At 50.7% G+C, this 23,831-nt stretch overlaps 1 protein-coding gene across 2 annotated transcripts in view; it reads left to right on the top strand.

The window, feature by feature from the left end:
- The window catches only part of COL17A1 (collagen type XVII alpha 1 chain), a 57,040-nt gene that overhangs the window by 23,396 nt on the left and 9,813 nt on the right, over positions 1 to 23,831 (top strand). For both annotated transcript variants that reach the window (XM_054435937.2, XM_054435936.2), the window contains exons 12-44: positions 616 to 687; positions 1,471 to 1,539; positions 2,661 to 2,822; positions 3,223 to 3,303; positions 4,732 to 4,776; positions 5,745 to 5,945; positions 6,919 to 7,140; positions 7,488 to 7,517; positions 7,882 to 7,908; positions 8,771 to 8,797; positions 8,907 to 8,969; positions 9,749 to 9,853; positions 10,670 to 10,732; positions 11,372 to 11,407; positions 11,987 to 12,040; positions 12,232 to 12,267; positions 12,753 to 12,788; positions 13,408 to 13,470; positions 14,770 to 14,805; positions 15,050 to 15,121; positions 16,081 to 16,107; positions 17,062 to 17,097; positions 18,982 to 19,017; positions 19,261 to 19,341; positions 20,387 to 20,422; positions 21,303 to 21,356; positions 21,497 to 21,538; positions 21,723 to 21,776; positions 22,403 to 22,462; positions 22,813 to 22,839; positions 23,155 to 23,187; positions 23,276 to 23,350; positions 23,674 to 23,724. In XM_054435937.2, coding sequence (XP_054291912.1) covers positions 616 to 687; positions 1,471 to 1,539; positions 2,661 to 2,822; positions 3,223 to 3,303; positions 4,732 to 4,776; positions 5,745 to 5,945; positions 6,919 to 7,140; positions 7,488 to 7,517; positions 7,882 to 7,908; positions 8,771 to 8,797; positions 8,907 to 8,969; positions 9,749 to 9,853; positions 10,670 to 10,732; positions 11,372 to 11,407; positions 11,987 to 12,040; positions 12,232 to 12,267; positions 12,753 to 12,788; positions 13,408 to 13,470; positions 14,770 to 14,805; positions 15,050 to 15,121; positions 16,081 to 16,107; positions 17,062 to 17,097; positions 18,982 to 19,017; positions 19,261 to 19,341; positions 20,387 to 20,422; positions 21,303 to 21,356; positions 21,497 to 21,538; positions 21,723 to 21,776; positions 22,403 to 22,462; positions 22,813 to 22,839; positions 23,155 to 23,187; positions 23,276 to 23,350; positions 23,674 to 23,724 — 2,112 coding nt within the window. The remainder of the gene's footprint in view (positions 1 to 615; positions 688 to 1,470; positions 1,540 to 2,660; positions 2,823 to 3,222; positions 3,304 to 4,731; positions 4,777 to 5,744; positions 5,946 to 6,918; positions 7,141 to 7,487; positions 7,518 to 7,881; positions 7,909 to 8,770; positions 8,798 to 8,906; positions 8,970 to 9,748; positions 9,854 to 10,669; positions 10,733 to 11,371; positions 11,408 to 11,986; positions 12,041 to 12,231; positions 12,268 to 12,752; positions 12,789 to 13,407; positions 13,471 to 14,769; positions 14,806 to 15,049; positions 15,122 to 16,080; positions 16,108 to 17,061; positions 17,098 to 18,981; positions 19,018 to 19,260; positions 19,342 to 20,386; positions 20,423 to 21,302; positions 21,357 to 21,496; positions 21,539 to 21,722; positions 21,777 to 22,402; positions 22,463 to 22,812; positions 22,840 to 23,154; positions 23,188 to 23,275; positions 23,351 to 23,673; positions 23,725 to 23,831) is intronic.

Here is a 23,831-nt window from a genome sequence, read left to right as displayed (position 1 = left end):
GGCTGATATCAGATCCTTGATATTGTGCCCCAAATAACAAAGCTGCTGGCCAGGAGGAATAAGCTCCTGCACGTTGTTGAAAACAAACAAACAAGCAATCAAATAAACAAGGAGCCTTTGAAATCATAGTGGAGGTGGGGGAGTTTTATGTGTTTGTGTCAGGAGAAGGAAGGGCTAACGGGAATACTAGGAGTTTGCCAAGTTAGTGCCTCTCAGCACCCGAGGTGTCTGTGTCCATATCCTAAGCTTACAGTTCCCACACTGTGCACCAAGGCACCCCAGGGTGTCACAGGAAACAGGGAACCCCTACGATATTTTTAAATTTTGAGAGCTCTGTCAGCAACATCTGTCAGACCTTGTGCAAACTACTGCTTTTAACTTGGATGGACCTAACTACGTGATAAGTAGAACTGTTAGTAATTTTTGGCCTGGGGTAGGTAGGTGGGGGTATTAACAAATTTACTACATTACAAAGAGTGTGAGAATCGAGGAAGTTTGGGAATCTGTCAGCAAAAGCATTGATTATGAAAGTGGTTTGGGACTCTGGGAGCCATCCTAAGCCACGGGACATCCTGCGTGCTCCCTGTACTCACCTGACCTCGGTTGTTTTCACAGTATTTGGCATGCAGAACAATCTGGCCCCCAGCTCGACTACCCTGTCCCATGGCACCACCACTACTTCCACAGGTCAGTAGGCGAGGGTTGGAGCTTAGGCGCTGGGAAGTGACACCTCTTTGCAGCTACAACTCACTGAATTAGCAGACCCAAAACGTCCCTGAAAATCAGTTGACCTTTCCCACCAAAGACACAACACTCAAGATATCAATCTTGATCATTAACTGGCTCAGACATGAGTCAAGCACACAGGGAAGGCTGTCCTGTCAACAGCATCACCTTGTAAGGCATCACTTGTATGTTCCTGTGTCTCTCACAGCCAAACTGGTTAGGTTGGTGGTCTCGCCAGCTCACTGCTATCCTTGACAGCCCACTGTCACTGCAAATCAATCATCTGGTTGATTTTATGGTTCACCCCCTATAGGTTGCTGCCGCTGTGCAAACCTGGGGGTGGCTGGGGACATGAAACCTAGGTCAGCCTTTGCCTCCAACTTGCCTGCTACTTAATTGTAGGAGAAAGTCTAACACACATGAGACAATGAGAGGCTCTATAAGACAATGGGAACAAGTGATAGGCTGTGCAGAGCAGGTGTTAAGGGCTGTAGGAGTTCAGGAGAGAAGGAGATGCATGAAGGTCTAGGAGGACTTCCTGGAAGTAGCTAGAAGGATGAGGAGGATTATACCTAAGAACGTTCCATCTAAACCCTCATTACTGTCCCCATGGCTGGAGAGAGTTGATTCATCATCTGCTTTTCACTGGAGAGGGTCGGGGTACCTCTCTGCCAGGGCTGACCAGGCTTCTCCTGAGTCACCTGGAACCACCCTCCCATGCTGATCCAGCTTCCTTTCTTGCAGCATATGGGGTGAAGAAAAACATGCCCCAGAGTCCTGCGGCTGTGAACACTGGCGTTTCCACCTCTGCCGGTGAGTGCTGCTCCCAGCTGTCAGGGGTCAGGCTGGTGCACAGGCAGGATTACTCTGCAGTAATCCTGCCTGTGTATCCTTCCAATACACATGGTATACTGGAAGAGGAAATAGGACCCATAAGTGGTCTTAGGCCTGCAAATGCAACTTGCCCCAAGGGCCTCTTGGATGTTTCCATGAGTGAATAAAGGTGAACATTCCCATGAATGTTCCTATCAGAAGGGGGCAGGAAGCTCCACCCTCCATACCTGCCTAGGGCCAGGCACTTGCACATTAGCCACTGCCCTTGACTGGAAGCCTTTGGCCTTCACCTGTTACATGCAGCTCATGGAGCCCTCAGAAACTGCTGGCACCCTCCCTACTTTCTACAGAATCTATATCAACTTTGTCCACATATTTCAGCACCATACAGTGAGCTGTTTCCTCCATTGTTCTAATCCTAGTGTGTTGTCTTCCATTCAACAATTCATTTATTGGAAAGCCTTTACTGAGCACCTTCTTTGTGTCAGATGGACAGTGTTCTAAGTGCTGACAGTACAGCAGTGAACACAACAGGATAGATTCCTGCCTTCACTAAGCTGATGTCAGTGGTGGAGGCAGACGACAAACACAAAGTATGCAAGATAATTACAGAAAAGGATACAGATTATAAGGACAGCAATAAGTAATGTAGTAGAGATGGGAGTGTGTGTATGAGGGTGAAGTGCTTTAGGTGGGGTAGTCAGCTAAAGCCTCCCCAAGAAGGCAACTCTTAAGACCTGGAGGATAAAAATGAATCCAAGTTAGTTAAGGAAGTACTTGCCTGACTGGGGGACTTTTACCCATTCAGTAAAGATCCTATTATCTCCAGGAGGGGAGGCAGCCCCATAAACCAGCCATCCAGAGCTTCTGACATTGACCCAAACTCTTGGTGGCCAGGCCCAGCCAGGCATAGAGGGTGTCCTTGGTCCCCAAGATGCTTCATAGTAACCACTGACAGCAAGAACAGGAGACCCTCATACACACCTGCTAATTTACCTCCCTCCCCCTTCTCTTTCTTCTGCTTCCTCTTCTTGTCTTTTCTCCCCTCTCCCTTCTCCTGGCACATGTCCTTCCTTCTTACCCATTTTCTTTCTCCCCAGCCTGCACCACAAGTGTGCAGAGCGATGACCTTTTGCACAAGGACTGCAAGTTCCTGATCCTAGAGAAAGACAACACACCTGCCAAGAAGGAGATGGAGCTGCTCATCATGACCAAGGACAGCGGGAAGGTCTTTACGGCCTCCCCCGCCAGCATCGCTGCAAGTGCGTCAGATCCTGTGTGGCTTGGGTTTCAGAAGAAAGGCAAATAGTGTAATAGACCAAATGTCCTAGCAAGGTGGTTTGGGACCCTATGAGTAATGAAACCACAGCCATCCCATTCTAATGAAAAGCACCTGTCTGAATAGTATGTTCCAGGGTCTGCCTTGAATGCAGATGAGCTGAGAAAATTCAGGCAAAGAGCTCTCAGAGAGGCATTTGGGCGACAGTAAGTCTAACCGCAAACACAGATCAGGGGAGATGAACCCCAGGAAAGAGGGGCTCTTCTTACGAGTCTAACCTAGACCCTCCCAAGCAGGGTAGTGGGCGAGAGCGGGGGGAACATAGGACAGAGTTGAGAGGTTGAGAAGAGAATATGCCAGGTTATAATGGGTTCTGTGCATAGCTTCTTTTTCAGAAGACACCCTAAAAAAAGAAAAGCAAGCTGCCTACAATGCTGACTCAGGCCTAAAAGCCGAAGCTAATGGTAAGAACAAATATGATTATTGTCCACCTTGACTTCAGCCAGGCCACATTTCATTTCATTGTCTTCGGAGACCTTGCTACTCAAAGTGTGGTCCATGGGCCAGCAGCATCAGCCACACCTGGGAGTGTGTTAGAAAAGCAGGATCCCAGCCCTAGCTCAGATCTACTGAGTCAGAAGCTGCAGTTCAACAAGCTTCCCAGGTGATTTGCATTTGCATTATTGAAGCAAAAGCCTGCCTCTGCCATGTCTACGATGGCATTTGTTTTCTCATTTTACTTTTTCTCCATAATCTTCAGAACTAATAGAAAAATGCTTTGCAAAGCGCTTGTTAGCTTTATTTTTTTTTCTTCCCAAATATCTGCGTTCTTTGTCCGATAACCACATTTCTTCACGATGCCCTATAGGACTCTCTCCAAATCACTGATTTCAGGGAGGTCAGTAAAGGAAGGAAAATATTAAGTCATAGAACATTTTCAAATAAATGCCAATCAAATCAGTTATCACTTTAACAAGGTGAGAGATTGGAACCTGATTGTAAGTCTTTAAAGTTAGCAGTTCCTGACATTTTAGGGGTAGGTCTAGGGCTGTGGAGTCAAAAGATCCTTTTCAGAATCTGATGAAAGGTATGAACAAATTGCCCAGTAAATTCTACACATGCCCACAAACACTCAACTTTCTTTTTTTTTTTGAGACGGAGTCTCGCTCTGTTGCCCAGGCTGGAGTGCAATGGCATGGTCTCAGCTCACTGCAACTTCTGCCTCCCGGGTTCAAACGATTCTCCTGCCTCAGCCTCCCAAGTAGCTGGGACTACAGGCATGTGCCACACACCCAGCTAATTTTTTTGTATTTTTAGTAGAGACGGGGTTTCACTATGTTGGCCAGGCTGGTCTCGAATTCCTGACCTCATGATCTGCCCACCTCGGCCTCCCAAAGTCCTGGGATTACAGGCGTGAGCCACCGTGCCTGGCCTAAACACTCAACTTTCAAATAGCATCATGGACTCAGGAACAATCCTCCTCCAAGCTCATCCTTCTCATTCCCAATTCCTTCCACCCCAGGTCAGGAACTTGTGTTCAGAGTCCCTTAACCAAGAAATCAGAGTCATTTCTCACAACCACACTTATTGTTTGAATGCAAGCGGCACCTGTAACTTGGTGTTACAAAAATGTTTTGAGGTGTAAAGGTTTAAGGTCATAAGAGAATTAAAACATAGTGCTTTCTTTCACCATTAATTGTTTGCCAAGCCATGTCTTCATGGATGTAATTATCACAAATATCAGAGTGAGGACTGAGCTGCTGGATGTTCCTGCATGTTGTTGAAAGCAAGTTTATTAAGAAAGTAAAGGAATAAAAAAATGGCTACTCCATAGGCAGAGCAGCTAGCTCCTCCAGTTTAAAACTCAGGTCAACCTGTGTTTGTCCTTTCAGGAGACCTGAAGACTGTGTCCACAAAGGGCAAGACCACCACTGCAGGTGGGTGAGAACCGCGAACCCTGCAGTGACAGGATCCAACGGGGCTGCTTATGGCTAATGGACCAGATGATGGTCCCTCGCCTGGAAGCAGTGCACAGAAGCCACCAGACTCTAAAGAGTTTCCCTAAAGGCTCAGAAGGCAGCAGGGTGGGAGTCAGGGGAGCGGCAGGCTGTGGGTCAGAGGTGGCCGCAGAAGGAGCTTAGCTCAGGGGATGAAGCTAACAGGCCCCTCGCCCCCAGCTGCCCCTAATTAACACTTGTTAATTAGGTTGTCTCCTAACACGGCAGGGTGACTGTGTCTTTACACAGCAGCCCAAGAAGAGACTAAGCCATGCACGCCTCTAGCCCCTTAGCCTTTCCTCATTTCCTTCCACTGCCTTGTGATAGAAGCAGGTCAAGTCTTACCACGCCATTTTAGGGAACTAAAAACACTTTTCATTACAAAAAACATTGTTTTAATTCACTAGGCACCCCTGAAGAGCTGAGTATAATTCCAGGCGCTGTGAGGATTAAAGAAAGCACTGTGTGAACTGAGGCATGGAGATGGGAACGCTTTAGGTTTGGGCCCAGTCAGATGCAGATCAATGCTATATTCAAAATAAAGATGTTTAAGCCTCGTGCTGTGCTGCTAACTCCTCTGCTGTTTTACATGCCTTGTCCCATTTCATTCAACAACCTTCCCAAGAAGTAGGCAATCTTTTAACCCCATGTTATAAAAACGGAAACAAAGGTGAAGTGACCTTCTCAGGGTCACAAAGCTGGAGCCAGGATTGCCAGACTTCTGGTCAGCACCAGTCAGGCCTTGTGCTCAGTCCAGGAGCCAGCCCTGTCCTGCGTGGAACAGCACAGGAACTTGAAAGCCCCCAGTCACAGTCACTCAGGCCAGAAAGTCACCAAAAGTCAGAGAAACTGGAGGGAAAAGGCAGGAGCTGCCTGCATTTGCTTAATTTTCCCTGTCTCTTTCACAGACATCCACAGCTACGGCAGCGGTGGTGGTGGTGGTGGCAGTGGAGGAGGTGGCGGTGTTGGTGGCGCTGGAGGCGGCCCTTGGGGAGCAGTGCCAGCCTGGTGCCCCTGCGGCTCCTGCTGCAGCTGGTGGAAGTGGCTGCTGGGCCTGCTGCTCACCTGGCTGCTACTCCTGGGGCTGCTCTTCGGCCTCATTGCTCTGGGTATGTGGCAAAGGCATCAGGGCAGCCTGTGTGGTAGGAGGCAGGCCGGCCCCACTGCCTGTCAGAAAGGCAGGAATCTGTGAGTGGGCCCACGTGTTAGGGCGCGAGGGGACCTGAATGCATTGGTACAGACCCTTGTTACCACAGATGAGGAAACTGAGGCCCCAGGAGGTACCTGGCCAGAGACATGCTGCCACTTAGTGGTGGAGCTGAATTTGGATGCAGCACCTGATGCCCAGCCCCACCCTTGCTGCACCTGTAGGCCCTGGTCTAAGCACCTGGCTGCCCTTAGTAACAAGGTCACAACTTTCTTAGCCTTTTTGACTTTTGCTGTTTCCCAGCAACCATATCTGTTTCTTTTCTTTCTTTTCTTTTTCTTTCTTTCTTTTCTTTTTTTTTTGAGACGGCATCTGGCTCTGTCGTCCAGGCTGGAGTGCAGTGGTGCAATCTTGGCTCACTGCAACGTCTGCCTCCTGAGTTCAAGCGATTCTCCTGCCTCAGCCTCCTGAGTAGCTGGGACTACAGGTGCATGTCACCACACCTGGCTAATTTTTTGTATTTTTAGTAGAGATGGGGTTTCACTGTGTTAGCCAGGATGGTCTCAATTTCCTGACCTCATGATCTGCCCCCCTTGGCCTCCCAAAGTGCTGGGATTACAGGCGTGAGCCGCTGCGCCCGGCCAGCCATATCTATTTCTGTCAGCTCTCATACCACCTCACAGGGAGAGTGAGGACAAGCTTTGTCACCCAGCTCAGATAAGAAGACTGACTCCCAGGTCAGGTTTCTTTAAGGCTCTGCTGTGGTGCTGAGCAGCTAATCCTGCTGGTGGCCACGGCAGATTATCTCTGCCTGAGTATTCTAGCGTGAAGAAGCCACCACAGGCCCCAGTCCCTTGTGTCAGGCTCCCCACAAGGAGCAAGTGTATGAAGGCGAAGGACCGGGCCCTCAGTGATGTAGCGTGTGTCTGTTGCAGCGGAGGAGGTGAGGAAGCTGAAGGCTCGTGTGGATGAGCTGGAGAGGATCAGGAGGAGCATGCTGCCCTATGGAGACAGCATGGATAGAATCGAAAAGAACCGCCTCCAGGGCATGGCACCCGCGGCGGGAGCAGACCTGGACAAAATTGGGCTGCACAGCGACAGCCAGGAGGAGCTCTGGATGTTCGTGAGGAAGAAGCTAATGATGGAACAGGAAAATGGTGAGAGCATCGCTGGGCACAGGGCCAGCTCCCCTGAGTCCCTTTCTTCTTTGCATCTATGTGGTATGTGTGCATGGGCTGTGGGCACCATCATCTAGCCCACTCTCAGCCTCTCTCCTCTCAATAGCCCTGAGAGGTAGGTGGGACCAAGACTGTGGTCCCACTTTACTCCTGGAAAAACTGAGTTCTGGAAAGAAGAATTGCCCAAGATCACTGGACTAGCCAAATTTAGAATCTGATCTCTAGTCTTTGCCTCAGTTTCTTCTTCCCATACCATGATCCCCTTATTGTGCGTGTGTGTGTGACAGGAGATGTGAAGCTGACTCAGGATTTGCTTTTTCTTGCAGGAAATCTCCGAGGAAGCCCTGGCCCTAAAGGTATTGCCATGGATTGAACCTTGTCTCTGATTCATTTCCTGCAGTTGGAAGTGAGTTTTCTGGGTGGATTAGAAAACTTTTTCTTTGTTCTAAATGGAAGGATGAAGAACTGAATGATCTTATGGTATCTGTTGGGAGGGTTGAGATTTGGTTTTAGTCAGAATATCTTAGATAAGGCAGCATCTAAGAGAAGCCCAGCAATGAGCCCAAATGACATAGACTCTGGGACTGGGAGGGAATTGCCTCATGTCGCCTCACCTTGAAATACAGGTTACATCTTGTCAAATGGTTTTAAAATACAAGGCAAAGTACGGCCTTTGGGTTCTTGCCCCATCTCACAGTTTTCATATCTTTCTGGTTTCAGGTGACATGGGAAGTCCAGGCCCTAAAGGTAATTATAACATGGGCATTTTTACCTTAAATATTAGCAAGTGTTAATTGTTTCAAACAATCAGCAAGTGTCAGAAAACCCACCTTGCACTCCAAGAAGTAATTTGACAACAGATGGGACAGGTGTGTGAGGAGGAGAGGTTTCCAATCCCAGGGACCTTTGGCTGGACACAGAGCAGCTCTCCTTTGTCCAGCTGACCGGGGTTGGTGAGCTTCCCTGTGCACAGGAATCTCCAAAAGAGTTTGGGCCCCATTTCCCAAGCCTCTGACTCAGGGGTTATGGATGTGGGCAGGACTCTTTATCTTAGTCATCCTCAGTGATTCTGCAGCCAGAAGAATACTGAGCACCACGTTCAAGATGACAGGATCCCACCTCTCTCCAGCTCCCCCCTCACTTCCTAGGCAACCCCAGGGCAGGAAGTCAGCTCCTCCACTTTGGGGCCCTCGAGTCTCTTCTTTCCCTTCAGATCCTTGCCACCCACACCCTCGCATATACCTGGGTCATTGTCCCAGGCTTCCTTCCCCAAGGCTCCAGCCTGCACACCCCTCCTGACCATGTTAGCAGTGGGGACTGATACTGCCAGAGTACCTGAACCTGCAGTTGTCAGATAAAACACAGGACTCCCAGTTAACTTTGCAGATAAACAACAAATAATTTTTCACTATAACTTGTCCCAAATATTTCATGGGACATACTTATAACTAAAACTATGTGTTGTTTATCTGCAATTCAAATGTAACTGGACATCTGCATTTTTATTTCCTAAGTTTGGCAACCCTACCCAAATCCCACTAGTGACTTCTTTGGGAATTGGGCACAGTCTTCTGGCTGACCACTCTCTCTTTTGCCTTTGTTCCTGCAGGAGATCGAGGGTTCCCTGGGACTCCAGGTATGTACTGTCTGATGACTTCCAGGCCTGCCGGTGTTGCAGCTGCTCAATCCTAGCTGATGACTTCTGGGAGGAAAACAGGGGCTGAGATATCTTTGTGTGTCCACAGGTATCCCTGGGCCCTTGGGCCACCCAGGTCCAGAAGGACCAAAGGGTCAAAAAGGCAGCATGGGTAAGAAACACATTTTTCTTTATTCATTTATTCCTCATTATTTCATTCATTTAATAAACATTCATTAAGTGCCTGCTGTATGTGAGGCCTTGTTTTAGGCTCTGGAGAGACATCAGTGAACCAAACAGAGAAACCCTGCTGTTGTGGAGCTGAGATTTGGGTTGGGGAGAAAGACAGTAACTGTGAGAAATAGTGAAGTCTATAGCAGGTTACGGGTGATGCATGACATGGGAAAGGAGAGCCTGGAGGGATTTTGGGAATGAGAGCTGGGGAGAGTAATTTTATACAGGGAAGCCAGGGAAGGCCTCCCTGAGGGGCCGCCATTTGAGCAAAGATTTGAAGGGCAAGAAGGAGCCAAACAGGAGAGATCTAGGGAAAACATTCCAGGCAGAGGGAGCAGCCAAGGCCAAGGCCCAGGCCCCAGGCGATTTTTAAGGAGCATCAGGGAGGAGAAGACCTCTGAGCTGGAAAGTCCAAAGGGATGGGCCGAGAGGAGGCAGGCTGTGTGGGGCCTCAGAGGCCAGGGTAAGGACTTCGGCTTTGACTCTGGGTGAGTTGAGAAGCCATGTGCTGGTTTGGGGCAGAGGTAGAACATGATCTACTCACATTTTCAAAGGGTCACTCTGGCTTCCAGGTTGAGCCAAGGCTATGGGGTCCAGGAGAGAAGCAGGGAGGCCAGGGAAGGGCTCCAGGCAAGCGTCTGCCATGGGAGGCTGCCTGTGGAGCCCTTAGCTGGGGCACAGGATCCTAACTTGGAGGCTGGCCATCCCTGTCTTTAGGAGATCCTGGCATGGAAGGCCCCATGGGCCAGAGAGGGCGAGAAGGCCCCATGGGACCTCGTGGTGAGCCAGGGCCTCCTGGATCTGGAGAGAAAGGGGAAAGAGGTAAGAGGCAATTCCTTCACCGGCAGAGTTAGCTATGCCTGTGCTTCCTTCTCTCTGTCAACACCCGTCCCTCCTTCACTCTGTCTCCCTCTCTCCCTCCTTCCTTCATTTACTGAGCACCCACCCTGAGTCAGGGTCTGTGCTAGGCCCTGCAGAGACGCTGGGCATAGGCTGGGCTGCAGGGCCAGGCCTAGGGCTGAGAACCCATCTGACATCCCTGGAATCCACCGGGAAAGTGGTCGCAGGAGCAGTGGCCTTCCCGGAGTTGGGTGGTAAGGAGGGTGAGGAGTCAGGCCGAGGTGGGGCTCAGTGGGCAGGGCAGGGCAGAGTCAATTGTAAGGTGGAGTGGGGCACAGACCTTTGAGCCTTTCCTGGCTGGAAGGAGGCCAAGAGGGAGGTGGGGAAGGCCCCAGACGTAGGTTCAGTGCTGGAGAGGCTGGGGAAGGTGTTGCAATTCCATCCTTAACTATGAGACTGCTTTTGTCAGGGGAAACCAAGACAGATACCAGAAATCTTCTTAATGCTAACAGACTGTGAGCAGGAAGCTTTATTTTCCATTTTACTTTCTCTTTAAAATATTGCTCAACCAGACAATAAAATTTATTGAGTGCCTACTAGGTGCCAAACTCCATAGACTATAAAGTCTCTGGTGGTATAAACTAAGGAGTTTTGCTGATAAGTGGCCTCACTGGGGCACCAAATGGATCCAAGACCACTAGCACGGTGGGAAGCATCCCCTCCAAATGACAGTGCCAGGATAGGGGGCAGCCACACTGGGGCCTCTCCCAAAGTGCTCATCCCTCCGTTTCTCTTCAGGGGCTGCTGGTGAACCAGGTCCTCATGGCCCACCTGGTGTTCCAGGTTCTGTGGGTCCCAAAGGTAAGTCCAGTGTGCAGGAAGGAATCAAAGTTTTCCAGAGGAGAAGCCACATTCAGGATGGATCACAGAGAAGAGGCCCTGGGACCCCAGACAGCCCTAACCCCCTGCCCCAGGCCTGTGCAGGGGTGGTGGGTGGGTCCAAAGAGCATCCCCCAGAAAAGCAGTCCCTGAGGAGTGAAGACTAGGGCTGTAAGTTTAGCCCCATAATGGGCTTGGGGCCATGTTTCCATCTCTCTTCAATGGCCCCATTATGTGATCCCTAAGCGGGTGGATGGATCATTCAGGAAATCAGAAGTTAGACCATTTCCTTGACTGACTGCGGCCCAGATGCACACACCAAAAGTAACATGTCTGGGCAACCCAGGGAGAATGGGCCCCTTCTCAAAACACAAATGTTCTACTGCCCCAGCCCAAATGTTCTACTCTGACCAGGAAAGAGCAAAGGGTAGTTTGATCCCACTCAGCTGCAGCCCCCTCCCTAAGGAGGGCATGCACTGGGGTCACTCCTGGCCTGCAATACACTCACACAGCCCTCACCTGGAAGACAGCGTCCCCAACCCCCACCTGCCCTGCACCGGGGCCAGATGTCCCCACCTGTACCTGCCCCTCTGCTGATTGCTGTCTCATCCTCCTTCTCAGGTTCCAGCGGCTCTCCTGGCCCACAGGGCCCTCCAGGTCAGTGTACTGCTTCTTGTAAATAGGTTCTGTTTCTGGGGCAGCGGTGGCAATGTTAAAAGGAAAACCAAATATTTTTAAAGCCAAAGAAGCAATTATAAAGCAAGCCTCCTATAGATATAGAATTCAAGTCTGCATGTGTGTCTCCTGTGGCAGAGGTTGGGCTCCCTGATATGTCCTGTCCAGATCCCTTCTGACCTGGCTTAGGACTTGAGACCCTCCAGCAGTTTCAGCAATGGAAGTCCCCATCCTGCCTCCATCTGAGCAAGCACCTGCCTCTGTCTTGTCCCCTATGGCCACAGAGCTTGTCCTGCTGTCTTGAGAATCTTGAGCTGTGGCCAGTGCCTCTGCCAAGGCTCTACAATGTGTTCTAATGCCTGTTCATCAGCAGGGGCAAGGAACCTGGGCCAAAATGACTTAAAAAGGTCTTGGGAAGGAGTCCATGGAAAGCATCCTTTGACTTTTACTATAGGGTGTGTGCATATGTGTGCTTGTATGTGTGCATGTGTGTGCATACATGTCTCATCATTCCAAAGCTAGGGATACTCATCTGCGTGCATGGTTTCTTCTGCCGGGCAGGTCCTGTAGGTCTCCAAGGGCTCCGAGGTGAAGTGGGACTTCCTGGTGTCAAAGGTAAGCTGGAGGGAGGCATGGGGGGACAGTGAGGGTCTGATGGACACGACCCACAGCCTATGCAGGCTGACAAGTGCAAGAGGGGAAGGAGAAGTCAGGATTGAGGGAGCCTGTCTTCAGAGACAGACATTGCCCCTTCCTGGTTGTCCCCTGTAGGGCACTTTACACCAAGGTGTCCATTTCCTTTTTAGGTGACAAAGGACCAATGGGACCACCAGGACCCAAAGGTATGTCACTCACTGCTGCTCCATCATTACCAGGGCCTGCCTCACTCCTGGGAGCCCAGATGGGACCCTCACTGTAGGGTCTGAGGGTGCACAGGACCTGGACCAAGATCTCATTCTAATCTAACCTCTCAGATAGGGAAACTGAGGCACAAAGAAGGGAAACAAAGCACTAACATCACATTGAATTCTGGGGTGGCGAGTGGTTCTCGGGGTGGTGAAGACACAGAATTCCAAGGCATCTGACCATGGCACCAATTTGTGCAACAGCAGGGGCTGGGGAGTCAGTTTGTAGTGGGGAACTGACTCTGCCAAAGATCATATGTGCTCCTTTGGCTGCATTAATGATGTGTTCTCACCAACATCCGCTGACAGGAGTTCACAGATACAGTGAGAACTACCCTGCAGCCAGGGACCCTGTTACTGGATGAGAGTGTTTTCCTTGCTCACAACTGTGGCTTTTTCTGCCTCCCCCTTGTTTGTTTTAGGTGACCAGGGTGAGAAAGGACCTCGAGGCCTCACAGGTCAGTCTGTCTTGGGAATCTACTTTAATCTATCCACAACTTTTGTAAATCTATCAGTCACTAGGCTGGAAAAAATCCAGAAGTAAGAGACTGAATCTGTTTAAAACCCTTCAGGGAACTTGTGATCTAGAAAAAAACACAAGACGAGAAAATAAAGCCTGGAGTGGAGGATAAGGAGGTATCTAGATGTATAGTCCAAACAGTAAATGTTTGGAGCAAAAAAGAAAGTGTAGGATTGTCTCTGATTCTTTTGGGGAATACAGTTGAGAAAATTAAGCTCTTCCCAAAGCAGCAGAAAGTTTGCACCCCTGGTATCCTCTCAACTACTGACCTCCTGCCAACTGGCATGATTATAAAGGAAATTGATAGTAATAAAGCTGTGACTCAAGGGGTGGTTTTCAGTTTCCAAGGAAATAAGACTCATGCACATGCCCATGGTTCTGATTAGCTGTGGTTTCTGGGTGAGCCCATGCCACTGCCCAGGGGTTCCAAGTGGCCCTGACCATGGAATCAAAGCAGAAGCTGACTCCTTGACCTCTTGGAGGAGGGAGCAGACCACCATTGTTGAAGCCTACACAGCTTGCAAGTGTCCAACAAGCTAGTTCTTTGTCCTTTGCAGGCGAGCCTGGCATGAGAGGTTTGCCTGGTGCTGTTGGTGAGCCTGGGGCTAAAGGAGCAATGGGTAAGTGTTCCAAAGGAATGGATTCAGTGAGTTCCCCATTTGAGGGGTCACCACGACCCTAGAGAGATCTGTCTTCTAGAGCTGCCTCTCCTACTCTCTAATCTGCCCACTCCTGGTAGAGTCTCCCTTGACCAGTCATTTCTGTGTCTGGGCATCCTTTCTGGGGATCAGAGAGCTGCAGGTACCTCTGTGGGTTTCTTTCCACTTTGGGAGAGGCCTTGCAGGCCATGGTCCATTCACCTAAGAGCTGCCTGTGAGCTCCCCACTACCCTGGGGAAGACAGTGTTGAAGTCCTTAGGAACCTCAAGTGTTCCAGGAATCCCAGGGCTAGTCTCATGGCCAAATCCAGGTTTTTACCCTTTTGTTCACCTGAGGTGCCTGTCAGCCTGGCTGCAGAAACTGACCAAGAATCTCAGAGGTAGCTGGGTACAGTGATTCACGCCTGTAATCTCAGGGACTCAGGATGATGGCTTAAACTCAGGATTGTAGGCTAAAGTGAGCTATGATTATACCACTGCACTACAGTCTGGGTGACAGAGCAAGAATCCATCTCTCAAAAAAAAAAAAAAAGCCCATGTTGAGGATCAAACCCAAGAAGGGTTTAAGCCTTACCTGTGGAGATGCAGCATCTGCACTCTCGTTCACTTCCCCAGCTGTGAGTGCTGACACTGTGCTAGGCAAGTGAGATGCTTTACCTCCCTCAAGGGGAGATAAGACTTGCATGAGGTGACAAGTGTCACGCAAGGTACAGAGTGCTGTGTATCAGGATACAGTCAAAGGAGAGATTTCTTCCAATAGGAAGGATGGAGGAGGGGACATTTCAACTGGTCCCAAAAAGTTAGAAAGATTTTAATCATGACCACTCTGGAAAATTCCATGCAGGGATGACGGCATGAGCAGGGAAAAACAAAGAAATGGGAAAGAGCAAGATATGGTCCCAGAAGGCCACCATTTTGGAGAGAGCTTACAGTAATGCCTAGAGCAGAGGAGACAAGAACATAGAGGACCTTGACTTCTAGGCTGTCAAGTAAACGCGACAAGCATTGAGCATTGAGGCTCCTGAGATGCAATGGGAAGGCACTGAACAATTCTCAACAGGAAAAGAGACAATTGCTGGTTTAGGAGAAGGGGCAGTGGGAGTACTGTATCCAGAGAGTGTGACAGACAGGGCTGTCCCATGGCTGATGGCTGCGTGGGCTCCTGGGACACAATGTGCTTCAAGGCCGCTGGGACAATAGAGGGAGGAATCACAGAAATCACTCCAGGAGCAACTGAGAGACCTTGCTTCTACTTTACCAGGTCCTGCTGGCCCAGACGGACACCAAGGCCCAAGAGGTTGGTCACTGATCTGCTGCCCCCAGCCTCACTCCCGTCATATCCCGTGTTCCAGCATGCAGCCCTCAGTCCCCTTAACCATAGTGCAGAGGAGCATACAGCATGTGGAAGTGTGCAGTGTCCAGTTCTGTTCCCCTTCTCCTTTCCACCTGCCAGCAAGTCAATTAGGAAAACCCTCAGAAACTCTCAGCTCAGATGTGATGACCAGTTTAGCTTTCCTAAATGTAAACACTTCTCTCTCTAGGTGAACAAGGTCTTATGGGGATGCCTGGAATCCGTGGCCCACCAGGACCTTCTGGAGACCCAGGAAAGCCAGGTAACAGAGCAGGAAGAGGGAGCCATGGCCCTGCTTAGTGTGTGTGTGCTTTGTGTGTGCAGATGTAGGCATGTGTGTGCGTGTGCATGCGCAGGTGTGCAGGTTGTGGGGGAAGGGGTGTATATGTGCATGCAGGCGTGCACAAATGCACCCATGTGTGACTTATCCCGTTTTCCTCCAGCAGCTCAGCAGGGAACTGCCATAGTGTTGGGTTGTTTTGTGTGCAGTGGCTGTAGGCCCTGGCACCTCTGGGTAACTAAGTCTGGCAATTCAGAATAGTGGGATTAACAGTTGAATACAAGAATTTCTAGAAAGGGGCAAGGACACTCTTAAAACTGCAGACTTGAAGGTCACCTCACTATCTTGCTCCTCTGAGCCCTTCCCCTCTTGTCCTCCTCTCCTGGGACTGTACTGGGCCCTCACCAACACCCACCAGGCCGAGGAGGAAGCCATTGTTAGAGTCTCCACCAAGAGCAAAGAGCAAACTTCTCAGGGCTGCAGGAAGAACAAATGAAAACCAGCCAAGAAAGCTGTGTAGTCAAGGCGGGTGGGCATTCATCGGGGGCCTCTGAGAGCAGGGGCCTCCTCAGCCTCCTTTGGCAGGTGCCCAGACAGGAGCCATAGAGGGGGAACCTGGGGCAGCACTGGGATCCGTGAGTGTTGAGCATTCTGGGTTTGTGGCTCTCCTCAGATTCCAAAAGGGTCTGTGAACCCAAATAGGCTCAGCACCATTGCCTGAGAAAGTGGTGGGTCGCTTCACTGCAAAGCCCAAAGAACTGCTCTCCATCCAGAGCTGAGAGGTCCATGGATGCTGGCTGCCCCGGCATGAGACGTGTCCTTCTGTACCCACTGACCCCTCCACTGCAGTGTCCACTGGTTTCTGCAGGTGTGGATGTGGCTACCAGGGATGGCCTCAACCCTTCAACTCTTCCCTCTTGTGTCTGTCTGATTTTCTGTAGGTCTCACAGGACCCCAGGGACCTCAGGGTGAGTCGCTGGATCACTCCCACCTGCTGTCTCCCTCCTCCTCCTGGGGTAACTGCTTGGGCCAGGGCTTTTCCTGCAGTCACCAGAGTTTCCTCTCCTCCGCCAACTCCCTGGCACACACTCCCTTTCACTATGAGTCTTGAGAAGCACCTTAGGAAGGAAAAATAGGCACAGAACAATCTAGAACACCATTCTAGTAGAAATGAGATTAGATTGTGTGCCAATTCTGTCTGCCTGTGCCCTGTTCCCCTCGGGTGCAGGAGTCTGAGAGGAACCCCAAGCTCATAGCAGAGCTCCCGCTAGCCAGGAGAGCTGTTAGTCCAGAGGCCCAAGTTCCCCCACTGGCATGACAGGGCGTGGGCGCTCACCCTTGTTCAGGAAAGCCCAGTTTCTCTGGGACAGCCTCAGTGTTAGATCCTGTCCTGTAGTTGGACCATTGTGCCCCCGTATCACTACACTCATCCCCTAATTTCCTGAAAGAAATAAGGCAAAGATTGAAAATGAAATCAGGCAGCAGCTCCCCAGCAGTTGAATGCATAGGGACATGCTTCCGATGCTCTCACAGAGGAGTTCAGTAGTTAAAGGCAAGAGGGTGATGCTGCATTGGACACAGGAAGCCCAGCCCCTCCCCTGCAGGGGAGAGGGGAGACAGAGGCTGCCCTGCAGGCTCCAGATGGCTCATAACCCCAAGGGATGGAACCCCTCCAAAGCTGAGCCCATGGGCCTCTGCCTGCTCCAAGCCAAGCTGTTGCCCCATTTCCCAAAGAGGGACAAGGGCTCAGAGCAAGAGGCTCCCGGGGTTGTCTAGACTAAGGCAGAAGACAAAGCTGGTGCGTCCCAGGGTTTCAATCATCAGTGTGGCTGTGCTGAGTGACAGAGCACTAGTTACTACCCGAGGGTGTCTGGAATTGCTGGGCCTTCATCATCCTGACTTACTTGTTCTAATCACATCAGGACTTCCCGGTACCCCTGGCCGACCAGGAATAAAAGGTAAGTGAATTTCCAAATGAGATTTCTTTCTTTTCACTGGCCATTTTTGTGGAAGGAAGGGATGGACAGGAGGAGGCCTTTCTCTGGCCAGAGCCTGGATCAACAGTGGCATCTAGTGGTTCCAGCAGAGGGCTATGAGGCTGGGAGCCCAGGGATTTGTGAACCAAGCCAAGTCCTCAAGCCCCACCCCTCCCCAAACACCTCCCCACCCCACAAACCTGAGCCTTGCTTTCATACTTGGATGTCTCCAGGCCATTGTTGCAGGAGGTTCTAGAAGGGCACTGCCCTCCCCAAAGCCTTTCCATGTCCTGTTTTGCCTCTAAATGCGGCCATTAGTGCTTCATCCCCCTGGTATGTAGGCTTGGTCCCTCCTAACAAGTCTTTTCCCCTGGGGCAGGAGCTACCTTTGCCCTTATCATTCACATCAGCGTTGGTGTGAATGGCTACATCAGACCCTTCCTGAGTGGAGGCTTTAGTACAGGCAGAGAGGAGTGTTAAGATGCTACTGAGAGGTCAAGTCGGGTACTCAGAGGGGAGCTCATCCTCGGGGGTCTGACTGGGGCAACGTGGTGATGCCCATGCACACAGTGAACCTCTTGTCCAGTTCTGCCTATCAGACTCCAACCCTGAGCAAGTTCAGGGACCCACAGTGCTCAGGGACGGTCTTTCTCCTTCTGTTCCTTTGACCCCAACACGCTCCTGAACTTTGACATTCTATGGAGCTGTGCTCTGTCATGAGCAGTCACTGTCATTCTTGGTGGGACCCTAAAATAACCACTTTCCAGAAATCATTTCCAATGACTGATTGGGCCAAGGAGTTCTTTAGGGCTAACGAAATGTAATTCCAAAATAATGATAACTGAGTTTATAGGTCCCAGGCAGACCACACTAGGTCCGTGGATCTGTTCACGAATGGATGGTACCTTTTGTAAGAGTCTCATAGGTTTTGGAATTCCCAAGAATAACAGAAACGCTCCCTTTTTGAGGGCCTGTGACTTCCTGTCCAAGGGGGAGTTCAGACCCTGCCTGGACAACATGCACAAGAGGGGCCATTTTACCTAACGTTGGATTGCATCCCAGCAAAACAAACTCAAGTGCTTCTCCTGTCTTGTTCATGAGCCCTGGCTGAAGGATGGTGAGCAGAGACCATCCATCTGCTTTTCTTTAGGGAGAGAGCAATAGTCTCCTTTCATTGTGTGAATGACTGAATTGCTCACAGAACTTGAGAAATGAAGAAAAGGGCCCCTAAAGAATGGTTTCCCCAAGTGAGTCCGTGGATTGTCAGTTCTCAGCACTGTTGATACGTTTGGGAATGTCCTCTTCTCAAAAGTCCTCCACGCACACTTGTATTTTCAATGCTCTGAGACACAAGGCAGAAAAGAGATCTTGTTAACCTTTATATAACTCAGACCTTCTCAGACTTACCCACTGCAGAGCCCCCCTTTAATCCTGCACAGCCCCTACAACTGTCCCACAGAGCACTCTGGGAATCCCGCTCCACCTGGTGGGCTCATCGCCTCTGTCCTTTGACCTTTGAGTAATTTTCCCACCTAAGGCGATTCCCAGGCAGAGGTGGTGGAATGTGGGAGCATGAAGGACTCTCCAGTCAGCCTCATTCTGGGCTCACTGAAAGGCAAGCTTTCCACGTCCTCAAGTGAAGCCACTTCTCTGAATGAAGACGGATGCTCTGGCCTCCAGGGGCTCTGGCTGAAAGATTGGGGCTTAATGCATCCTGCTTGCCTTCAGTTCATTAAAATGCCTTTAGCCTGATGGTGAGAGGCCCAGAAGTGGGTCCCAAATGCAATCAGAAGCCTTGAAAATGGCATATTGAGCCACGAATTGATCCTCAGAACAACCACTCTCAGCCTTTTCCTCTCTTCCTAGGTGAACCAGGAGCTCCAGGCAAGATCGTGACTTCGGGTAGGCAGGTCCTAGAGGGACCCTCCTTTCTGTGTCTTTCTTATGCTGGGCACCTACCTTGACTCTGCAGTGTTCTGGGCAGGATGTGGCAGGGAGTTTTTTGGATCAGTAGTGGGGGAGGAGGGAAATTAAGCAGTGATGAGAAGAAGAAATGTCAGGCTGCCCACCACAACCTGGCTTGGGTGCCAGCGCCTCTGAGTGAGAAGAGTAGGGCTCAATGTTCCATGTGCCTTCTGTTTTCAGAGGGGTCATCAATGCTCACTGTCCCAGGCCCCCCAGGACCTCCTGGAGCCATGGGACCCCCAGGACCTCCAGGTGCCCCAGGTCAGTCTATTTTCTTGCTTTGCCCCAAATCAGCAGTAGGTCTTGGCGGTAGTGACTCTAGCCATATTTCTTCAGATCCTGAAACCCAGGGCAGGAACTGAACCTGGTAAAGAGAATAAGGAGTTTGGCCTGAGAAAAGCAAACTCTTGCATTCTCAGACAATGAGGTAGATCAGTTATCCTACTTCACAGCATAGGAGGCGAATGTGCTCTCAGCATTTACAGAAGGGGAAGCTGAGGCTTGGAGTGGGTAAATGACTTGCCCAAGGTCCCACGGCCAATAAGCAGCAGGACAAAGGATTTGGCCCAGATCAGTCTACCTCCAGAGCCTGTGGCCAATCAGAAGACTCAGTCCTTGAGCCCTTTGTTTCCTCCTGGAAAACAATTTGATATTCTGCATCCAGGGCAACAAAAATGCTAGGTATCTATTTGAAGAAAATATCTCCACATGGGATGGTGACAAAAATATGAAAACTTCTAAACAAAGTTGTTAGGAGATAAAACGTTTATTGAAAGAGCAGGACACTCACTAATGCCTGCTCTGTGGTTTCAACTGTATTAATACAAGATGCAAAAAAGAAAAAATTCTGGAAGAAAATAAAATGCCCACAAATTGAAGAGTTATGGACAATTTGTTTCCTACCTTTCCAAAGTGCCTGTTATTTTGTTATATGTATTTTTAATTATTTTAAATTTGTATGTACAAATGAAGTACACAACTTATCACAACCAAGGCCAGAATGTACCAGCCTTCCCTCCTGACAAGCTCCAGTGAGAAGGAGTACATAGAGGCATGGAGAAATCCCTAACCATTACAGGACAGCAGCAGAGGGGGCAGTCCCGCCTGTCCCGGGGTCCCGGTACCTATCAGAGATGTTCTCACGCAGCTGGACCGCAGGGCTGGTCTCGAATTGCTTATTGCTCTCAAATAAGCAAGGTGGCCTCTTTGGGTCTCTGTTCCATGCCTTGGGAGGAATTATGCCTTTAGTTCTTCCTATGACCCTACACGCGTGATTTAGCCTTTTCTTCCTCAACCCTGTTTCCAGGCCCTGCCGGCCCAGCTGGTCTCCCAGGACAGCAAGGTATGTCACACCCTGCAAGAACGCAAGGCGATGGGCCCAGTCGGGAGGACTTTCCTTTCAGGGTGGACATGGGCCCCTCTGTTCTAGAAGATGTGAAAGGTGTGTTTTAGAAAAGGAGGACAGGGCCAGGGCTCTTCGCCGGGGTCTTGCAAGGTGATTCCCTGGAGCTTGGGGCAGCTGTCAGAGAAGTTCTGGGATTCCAAGAGGACCAGGGGCAGACTTGGCCTTGAAGATGAGTATCTGGCAAGAGTGCACCGCTGACCCAGAGAGCAATGACAAGCATCTGTGGGTTCTCGGCCGCAGGCCCAGGCTGAGAGGCCTGACTCCCGGGTCCTTTAAGGAGCCCAGGTGGAGACTGCTGGGCCTCCCACCTGGACATCTGGAGTGCAGAACAGCAGAGGCTTCAGCCCACCCGGTCCAGCGCTCACTCAGCTATCACTGTGTTAGGAGCTTGGTCTTCAGTGTTTCACCGAGTCTTCCCAATACCCCTGTGATGTAGATCTTTTTGACCTTGGTTTACAGAGGAGGAAACTGAGGCTGAAAGAGGTTGAGAACTTGCCCAAAGTCACCAGCTAGACGTGTGGGAGCAGGGATTTGAACTCAGACTTTCTGACACCGAAATCCAATGTATCCCTGTCATTCCACATGCTCTTATCAGCTGTCAGGGAGCTTGACTATGGTCCTGCCCTGCCTCTGAGTGAGGGGGCACCCTTAGCAGATGAGGTGCTGCAGGCTCCTGTGCCATGGCACAGGGCCTGGTGTCTGGGGTGTGAGGGTAGCCTGGGGTGCCTGGGACTGCAGATCCAGTGAGAGGTGAGAAGTGTGGCAGAGAGCAGCCTCGTGACAGCTTTTGCTCATTTCTGTTTTCTTCTCTCTATAGAAGTTCTTAATTTACAAGGTCCCCCAGGCCCACCCGGCCCACGCGGGCCACCAGGTGAGTATCTTGGGGAACTTTGGAAGGTGGGGAGTTTGGAGGACAGGAGGCTCAATGCACTTAGTGAGGAAGCCAAGATCCTCAGGGGTGGCATCAGTTCCCTGAGCTCAGCATGGCCTCTCCCTTGCTCTCTTCTGCAGGGCCTTCCATTCCAGGCCCACCAGGACCCCGAGGCCCACCAGGTGAGAGCCGAGCTTACCATTGGGAGGTGGGAGGGGGAGGTGAGAGGTGGGTAGCAATGGGACCCTGAGCCCAGGGCCCTCTGGGCTGGCTTATAGGAAACAGCTTCCCTGCTGCCTCCTCCTGAGCAGAGGGTTCCTAACTCCCCTCTTGGCACTAATAAGTCTTGGGGGTTCTCTTTCCTAGGGGAGGGTTTGCCAGGCCCACCAGGCCCACCAGGATCGTTCCTGCCCAACTCAGGTAATGTCAGGGAGTCAAGTCGCACCTGTTCTCCACCTCAGCCCTTGTCCTGCCACAAACTGTGGCCGTAGCCTTGTGGTCACAACCCACTCACCAGGCTTCCTGCTCCTGACTTCCATGGGGATGTGTTTATATAATCTTCCTGCTTGCTGCACATGGAGGGAATAACCATGTCAACCCAACCACCCTGGTAGTCTGGCCTGAGGGAGGGAGCCAGCTCTGCCCTTGGGGAGCTTCTGGCCTAACCAGGGAGACCTGGTTCCTATCCTTGGGGAGCCCAGATCTGATAAAGTAGGCAGGATACATGCACATGAAGTAAGTGCTGACAGTACAACATAGAAACTTATGGAAATAACTTTAAAGCAAACATTAGGCCAGAACCTGTTCTTAGTGGAAAATCCATCCACCCATCCATTTATCCATCCATCTACCCATCCACCTAACCATCCATCCATCCAACCACCCACCCACCCATTCATCCACCCACCCATTCATCCATCCATCCATCCACCCATCCATCCATTTGACAAGTATTGATTGAGCATCTGTGTTGTCAGGTGCTGTGCTAAGTGCTGCTTCTTCACAAACATCGGTGTCCATACTCAAACTATTTCTTTCCTCTGCAGAAACCTTCCTCTCTGGCCCCCCAGGCCCACCCGGCCCCCCAGGTCCCAAGGGAGACCAAGGTGAGAACAGTGTATCAGGGAACCCAGAAGCCAGTATGCATCCTCTGTTTACCTGCTGGTTGCCAGGAGGGTTTGGATGAAGCTGAATGAGCTGGGGCATTTTTGCATCCTTCTGCCTTATCCCATTAGGAGCTCAGCAGCCTGGAGCAAAGGTAGGGGGGAGGCACAGTAGTCAGAAACTCTACAAAGGATAGACACCCAACATTGGCCTAGTGAGAGGAGAGGCACAAGGAACCCCAAGTTCTATATCTGCTCTAGCATTGGAGCCCCTATCCCCTCCTCCATGGGCCCATTGAAACCACAATACCTGGTTGGTACCTGTCTCATAGCTCTCTGCCTTTTTCCCTCAGGTCCCCCAGGCCCCAGAGGACACCAAGGTACAGTAGAGCTGGCATCAAACAAAACCTGGGGTAGGGGTGGCGGTGGCAAAAGCTCACCTCCCAAGAGCTTTGAGCTTGATAGAAAGGCACCTGGTGCAAATAAGCAAGAGTAGAGCAGCGTGTCTCTAGGAATGGTTGAGTGTGTGCATGGGTGTAGTGCAAATGTGCATGTGTGTGTATGTGTGTGGCATCTCTAGATACCGACAAAGGGCAACGCAGCGCCAGCAATCATGGATCCTGGGGAGGCTCTACGGGGCTGTTAGTGGGTGAGAAAAGTGAGACTGACTGTCCCTCTCTTGGTGTGTTCCTCAGGCGAGCAAGGACTCCCAGGTTTCTCAACCTCAGGTAAGGGCTGAGCCCCGCCCCATTCTGGCTCTGGCCAGAGCCTCTCCAAACCCTGGCTGACTGCACTGTGTGTGTTGTTGGCTTCCAGGGTCCAGTTCTTTCGGACTCAACCTTCAGGGACCACCAGGCCCACCTGGCCCCCAGGGACCCAAAGGTGACAAAGGTCAGTGAGGGAGCAGCGAGAAGCTGGTGAGGAATAGGGGTGAGCCTGGTGCCCAGAGCCCAGAGCCTGAAGAGATGGCAGCAAGTACTTATCAGTGTAAAGTCTTAGGAGAGAGAAGAGGCTGGAGGAAGGAAAGGCCAGAGGGAGGAAGGGACAAGGACATGGAGATATAGCCTCTGTACAAGGGAGCTGTGGTATTATTACAAAAATGAGGCCAAGAGACATAGGATGATTGTTGAGACACACACTAATAAGTGTGGTTTGGCTTAATCAGGGAAGGCTTCCTGGAGGAGGTGAGGCAAACTTCTCATTTTGGATTCCAGGTGATCCAGGTGTTCCAGGGGCTCTTGGCATTCCTAGTGGTCCTTCTGAAGGTAAGAACTGAAAGTGACCAAAGTTCCTCTCCGCTTCTTCTGGTGAAGGCTGATCATTCCAACGAGGATGTTGCTCTATTCGTTCATTCATTTCTCCATGATTCATT

This window comes from Pongo pygmaeus, chromosome 8 (genome assembly GCF_028885625.2).
Source record: "Pongo pygmaeus isolate AG05252 chromosome 8, NHGRI_mPonPyg2-v2.0_pri, whole genome shotgun sequence".
Classification (NCBI taxonomy): domain Eukaryota; kingdom Metazoa; phylum Chordata; class Mammalia; order Primates; family Hominidae; genus Pongo; species Pongo pygmaeus.
The sequence above is the reverse complement of the archived record's forward strand: the minus strand, read 5'-3'. Positions and strand labels throughout refer to the sequence as shown.